General features: G+C 42.1%; 1 protein-coding gene across 1 annotated transcript; it reads left to right on the top strand.

Annotated features, from left to right (window-relative positions):
* Positions 1-4,502: 4,502 nt before the first annotated feature.
* On the top strand, positions 4,503-5,942 carry LOC130590279 (uncharacterized). Its single transcript, XM_057392345.1, has one exon. The coding sequence runs from the start codon at positions 4,503-4,505 to the stop codon at positions 5,940-5,942; it is 1,440 nt and encodes a 479-aa protein (XP_057248328.1).
* Positions 5,943-6,730: the final 788 nt, after the last annotated feature.

The following is a 6,730-nucleotide window of genomic DNA, read 5'->3' as shown; positions in this document are numbered from 1 at the left end:
TTCCTCCGCTTCCTAATATACAGTGGAGCCACTCCGTAGTTGGCCGCTTCTTTGACCTTGTGCCTCCAAATACAAGCTTGGTTACTAATGTGGTAAATACTCAGTGGATTACTCGTGGTTCCATTCGCGTTCTCCGCACCGGGGTCTACTTTATTTTTGAGTGTCAAGACCCGTGGGATAGCGCGACTCTTCTCCGCAACACACCACAGTCATAGATGGTAAGATTATTACTTTCCGCGCTAGTTCAGCCAATCAAGTTCCTTCCACTATAAACTTTAGCTTGGCTACGTTATGGGTACGTATCCATAATTTACCTTGGCGTTTCTTGGAAAATGCATGGACTGCTCGAATATTATCTCACGTCGGGTTGGTTGATTTAGTTGAAGAAACCGAACCGGGTCTCCCACAGGAGGCTTTTCTTCGGGCTCGCTTAGTTGTTGATTTAACAAAACCGCTAATCCCAGGATGTTTCTTACCCTTGGGAGATGGTCAAGTCGTGTGGGTTTATTTTCGATATGAAGGGGTTTTTAAGTTTTGCAAACAGTGCGGTTGTGTAGGACATCATACTGGAAGATGTCCAATGTCGGGATACGATGCACACCATCTTATTCATCGTCGATTCATGGAGTTTGAACATGATGGTATGCACATCATGTTTGGTCCCATGGGTGTACCTCTTTATACGAATATTCTTCGTGGCTTACCAGATCGGTTTATTTATCGAAATGCTCGTGTCGACTTAACTTGTGTGGTTCCTGACCATGATCCTTATATATTTGATGACCGCCATGTTGATGTTCATATGGTGGACTCATGCTCGGACGAGGAACCGCAGGAGGTGGCAAACTCTGAACCTTCGCTTGAGCCACCAAATTTGCCATCACAAGCAAATAATCCTTCATTTCATGAATCAGACTTCCATACTAATCCCCCTATGTCTTACTCTCGGGGATCACCTGCAAGTGTTACTCAAATTCTATCTCCTGCTACCAGCGGACATGAAGTACAAGCTCCTCCTGGCCGACGCTTTGCTACTGATGACATGACTTATGGTCAAATTGGGGATTTTGTATCCCAAAGCCATCCACCCGTTAATGCAGTAGCTTCTCCTAGTTCATTAATGTCGCCTACGGCCGAAGCACAAATACATCGACGTCGTCCTTTTTATCGTCATCTGGGGATTACTACGCGACCTCCAAAATCATTTCGTGTGGCCCTCGAGCATGATGAGAGTTATGTGCCTACAAATGATGCTGTATCGGGGTTTGATCCTCAGTCTCCTTCTCGTGATTCTCTTAGCAATATGGGGACTCTTGCGGCACTAGTCCAACAAGAAGGAACTACGATTTGTCCTCCGCATCCCGATGAACCTGGCCCTAGTACTTAGTTTTTCGCAGGTAATAAGCGTAGGGCCGAGGGTTTGATGAATAGTCAATCTGCTACTGATGTCGCAGGCTTGCCTTTAGAGGTGAGTTACAGGTCTAAAGCGGGAAAACGACAGCGTCTGGAACAATGGGAAGCTAAAGGAGGATTTAATTTAGGTTTCCTACATGGCAACGTTTGTACTAAAGCTATCACTGATGTTTCTATGGCTCGAAGTTTGGGAGTCGAACCTGGTGTGGAGATTATGTCTCCTTTGTCAAAGAAACGTCATGCAGCTACTTCACCAGCTATGCTAGCTAGGAAATGGATTTTCAAACGACAACGTGGTAAGGAAGTCGGCTCCAATGCAGATAACATGGACGTACATTTTTCCTTGTTGGTTAAGGGTGCTGATGACCTAACTAGGGTAGTGACTGACCCATACCAGTCACCTCTACTTCCATGAATATCCTTTCGTTAAATTGTCGGGGATTGAATACCAGTGACGCCCCGATAATTCCGTACATACGCTGGTTGGTTGCGACGGTTAAGCCCATGTTTTTGTTTTTGCAATAAACAAAATGTTCAGTTGCACATGTACAGTCAGTGCTACGAACTACTAACCCACATACTGTAGTTGGGGTAGATGCACTAGGGTCTAGTGGTGGGTTGGTTGTGGTTTCTTGGGCACCTTTTGCTGTTAATGTAATTAGATCCATGTGTAATTTCCTGTTTTGTAAGATATCAGCAAATAATGGAATGATATGGTACGTTTTGTTTTTGTACGGAGAATCGCGCCAAGAATATCGTCATTTATTATGGGATCAGCTGGCACACTTATTGGAGGCATATCCTGACTTTCTCATTATTGGTGATATAAATCAACTTGACCATTATGGGGATAAGTTGGGTGGGGCTACTATGATTAGGGGATGGGAAGAAATTACCAATTGGAAGCATACTCTACAACTACAAGATATTCCCTTTATTGGGCCTCAGTTCACTTGGACAAATAACAGGGATGGTGTGGATTTAATCATGGAACGTCTCGATCGAGTGTATGCGTCCCCAAATTGGAATGACAGATATCCACTTGGTTATGTTAAAAATTTCCCTATTCTACATTCTGATCATGCAGCTATCTTTTACCAGACAGAGCCACCACCCCAGGTTCATCGTCGACCATATCAGTTTGAAAATTGGTGCCTCATACATCCTGATTTACCTTACATTATTTAGTCTATATGGCGCATTCCCATAGCTGGGTCAACAATGTACCGATTCACAAAACATCTATCCATCTTTCGCACTCAGATCAGGCGATGGTGTTTGGATCATAAAGTTGTATGGGGGATTGATTGGCAAGAACTTTCTACAAAGTTAATGGCCAATGCGACTGGAATTTCTTCTCTTCCTCAAGGTAACGCCTTCATGCACCAACGTCAGCAGGAGTTGGATAAGTCTGCTTTGGCACACTCTTATTGGTCGCAACGATCTAAAGATAAATTCGTTCAAATCGGAGACCTCCCAACCAAGTTTTTCTATAATAAGATGCGACAAAAACAACGCGCAACATATATATACCTACTACGGATAGCAGATGACCAATGGACAGAGGATGGTCCTACCATAGTGAATACTATTTTACATCATTTCAAGGATGCATATGGGCCATCTCAGGTGTCTACTGCCTCTGCCCAGGTCCAAGATGAGCCATTGATTCAGTACTTCGCGACTTAAATTTACCTCATCTTTCTCCTTCTCAACAACAACAGCTCATTCGACCCTTCTCTAAGGATGAAGTGCATGAGGCCATGTTTGGTATTGGTCAGGGCAAATCTCCTGGGAAGGATGGTTCAACGGCCGAGTTTTTCAAACATCACTGGGTTGCCCTCGGAAACGAGGTGTTTCAAGCTGTTAATCACTTCTTCACAACAGGCTTCATACTTCATGAATGGAACCAGACGCTGATTGTTTTGTTGCTTAAAGGAAAGAATCCAGAGGATGTGACACAATTTCGGCCAATTAGTTTATGTAATACCATTTACAAATGTGTTTCGAAATGCCTTGTTAATCGCTTACGGCCATTGCTCTCTGATCTTATCACGGAATATCAGAGTGCCTTCATACCGGGAAGGCATATGGATGAAAACATTTTGATCAGTCATGAGTTAACCCATGTTCTTAATAAACATCGAAGTGGCAATGTTCATCTCGCGGCTCTCAAAATTGACATGAATAAGGCATATGACCGGGTTAACTGGAGGTTTCTCTTAAAGTTCTTCAGGCCTATGGATTCCTGCCCAGTGGATACAATTGATTAGTCAATGTATATCTACAGTGAAATATCGCATCCTGGTTGATGGACAGGTTACTGAGTCCTTTCCTTCCCATTGTGGACTCCGTCAGGGTGACCCACTATCTCCATATCTGTTCTTGTTCTGTATGGATATCTTCTCTCGCATGATGATAATGGCTACGGATATTCGACTATTCGATGGAATTCGAGCTCACAGGTACGCTCCTGCTATATCCCATCTGTTTTTTGCTGACGATGCTCTTCTTTTCTTTAAAGCGTCGACTACTTCTTGTATGAAACTGTCCAATCTACTTGGCCGCTTCTGCCATATTTCTGGTCAAATGCTCAGTGTGCGAAAGTCATTTGTTAAATTTAGCCCAAATGTTTCTGAGGCCATGGGTCAGGAATACAAAAGTATCTTGCAATTGAATGCCAACGTGTCTCTAGGCACATATCTGGGTACTCCTGTTGATATTCAAGGGAAGAAAACTCAGCACTTCACTTTCTTACTTGATAAAATTTCTCAGCGTATAACTGCGTGGAATCATTCACCAATTTCGCAAGCTGGGAAATTGATTCTCATTAATTCAGTTCTCATTGCTTCCATAGCTCACATCCTATCCGTCTTCTTAATTCCCACAACAATCACTAATAAGTTGGATGCGATGCTAGCACGATTCTTCTGGTCCAATTGCTCAGGTAAAGGAATTGCTTGGAAAAGCAAGGAGCTCTTGCATTTGCAAAAAGGTGCTGGAGGACTTGGATTACGGAGTATTGCGTTGCACAATCGTTCCCTTCTGCTTAAGAAAGTATGGCGTATTCATAGGGATTCCAATGGCTCATGAGTAAAGTATTTGCCGATCAACCTTTGCACCCTGGTTCTTCAATAGCTACACTGCGTCCTATGCGGAGTCAATGTTCTTGGGGTGCGCGCGGGTTACTTCAAGCTGAGAAGTTGCTCCTGACAAATTATAGTTGGAAAATTAGATCCAAGTCTAGGTTACGTGCTGGCAATGAGCGATGGGTTCATGGAAGGATTCCCCTCTTTCGGGATATTGTCTCTCTTCACACTGCTGCTACTGTTTCCATTGCGTCCCTCTTGTTGCCACACCAACAAGGATGGAATGTTTCTCGGCTTCATTCACTTTTTCATTCCAGCACAGTTCGTGATATACGTGCTCTTGAAGTACCACGACTCACAAACCAAGAGGACCTTTCTATTTGGCCGTTTACTACTTCGGGCCAATACACTACCAAATCTGGTTACTATTTCCTCTCTCGAAATACCGATATCTACAGCATGAACTCCCCTCTCAATTCGGAGTTCTTTCGAATTTTATGGGGATTGCGCATCATGCCAAAATGGAAATTATTCCTCTGGAAACTGTACCATAACGGGTTAGCAACAACAGCTAACCTTTCGTACCGTGGTCTGGCTAGTTCAGATGGTTGTCCAAACTGCAATTTGGAACCTGAGACATGCCAACACCTTTTCCGTTTTTGTCATCTATCCACGTTAGCATGGCAAACTAGCCAACTGAGTATTAGTTCCAATGTAACTCCCCTTGTGAGCTTTAAAGACTGGCTCATTGCATGGATACACTATTTCTACCAGCAGGATGGATACAATGGCCATCGTCTTCCATTGTTTGTGGCTATTTTATGGGCTATTTGGCAGGGACGGAATCAAAAGGTTTTCAACGGAACAATACCTGATCTGCCTCTAATCCGTTCACTTCAGGACAAAGGTATCCAGCAACACTTTACCTTTCTGGCTACTCCTACTCCTCAACTTAAGATCTTAAATGAGGCACCAGGTCCTCCAGGGTTTCTTTTTGCACATTTTGGGTTAACCTTCTCCGGGGTACCACAGTTACAGATACAAGTGGATGGGTCCTGGAAGAAGTCTTCTCCTTTGGCCGGTATTGCCTGGGTTGTTGATAACGTTAGTACTAACGCAAGGGAGGGCCAAGGTAGCTGCATTTATGCTGAGTTAGCCCTGGTGGCTGAAGCCCGGGCTTGTCTGGGGGCCTTGCTTTGGGCTCAAGCTCGGGGTTATTATCAAATTTTGATCTACACAGACTCCGAAATCTTGGTACGGAGTTTGATTCATCAAGCCACACAACCTATTTCAATTGCCTGGACTCTCAACGACATTCGAATCCTGGGACAACAACTCCGATGGTGTCGGATTATCAAAGCTAATCGGCAACAGGTGCAGAGGGCGCATGAACTGGCCAATCATGTTCGCCTAGGACAGATACCAATGGCCACCCTGTAGTTGGTTAATTTTGTTTATGTTCTTGTATGTTTTACCGATGTCCAAAAAAAAAAAAAAAACACATAACTAATAATCACATAATCATCACAGAAATCCTTTTTATCTTAGAATTAACAAGTGTTCACAACTTATTAATCAAGACTCCTTTAACTTCTTTTTATACTTTACCAACTTACTTGTTGAACTCAGTCAACAATAACAATTACCTTTTTATAGGTATAACTTGTATTTACCAAATAAGATCCACGGTTCTTATAAGATAAATAAATAATACTCAAGAATCCATGTAACACATGATTCAATCTTACTTACATTAATTCACTCAGGAATTAATACATAAACTGAACTTATCTGCTTGCATCAAACTTCCATACAAACATTCATACTCATAAATACTTCTAGTTTACATGTAGCACACAGGCAAATAACATGTAAAACAATTCCAGTAAATCATATATATGAACAAATAGAGTCCTATACATGATACTAATAAATAAAACATCCTTAAAGCATGTTTCTAAATCATATAGCACGTAGACAATTTACGTACCTTGTATAAACAAATCTGTAGGCCACTTTTACTCGCTAAAAGTCTCCAACTACGAAATCTCCGCCTAGAAAATAAAATAATGAAATAAATATCTCGTTCTAAAAATTTACAGCAACTTTAAAACAATCAAAACCCCTTAAACGTGTTTTAAAATCGTTTTTACGTATTAAACTTTCGTTAATTTTAATCCCTAGTATAGTACAACTATTTCTAGTGATTAAAAATAATTTAAAAACCC

This window comes from Beta vulgaris, unplaced genomic scaffold (assembly GCF_026745355.1).
Source record: "Beta vulgaris subsp. vulgaris cultivar EL10 unplaced genomic scaffold, EL10.2 EL10_2_Chr_UnSca4, whole genome shotgun sequence".
NCBI lineage: Eukaryota > Viridiplantae > Streptophyta > Magnoliopsida > Caryophyllales > Amaranthaceae > Beta > Beta vulgaris.
Note: the sequence above shows the minus strand (reverse complement) of the source record. Positions and strands in the feature narration are given on the sequence as shown.

Excerpts from the sequence above, each read along its gene's own strand:
- LOC130590279 (XM_057392345.1), top strand. The coding sequence starts at position 4,503 with ATGAGTAAAGTATTTGCCGATCAACCTTTGCACCCTGGTTCTTCAATA.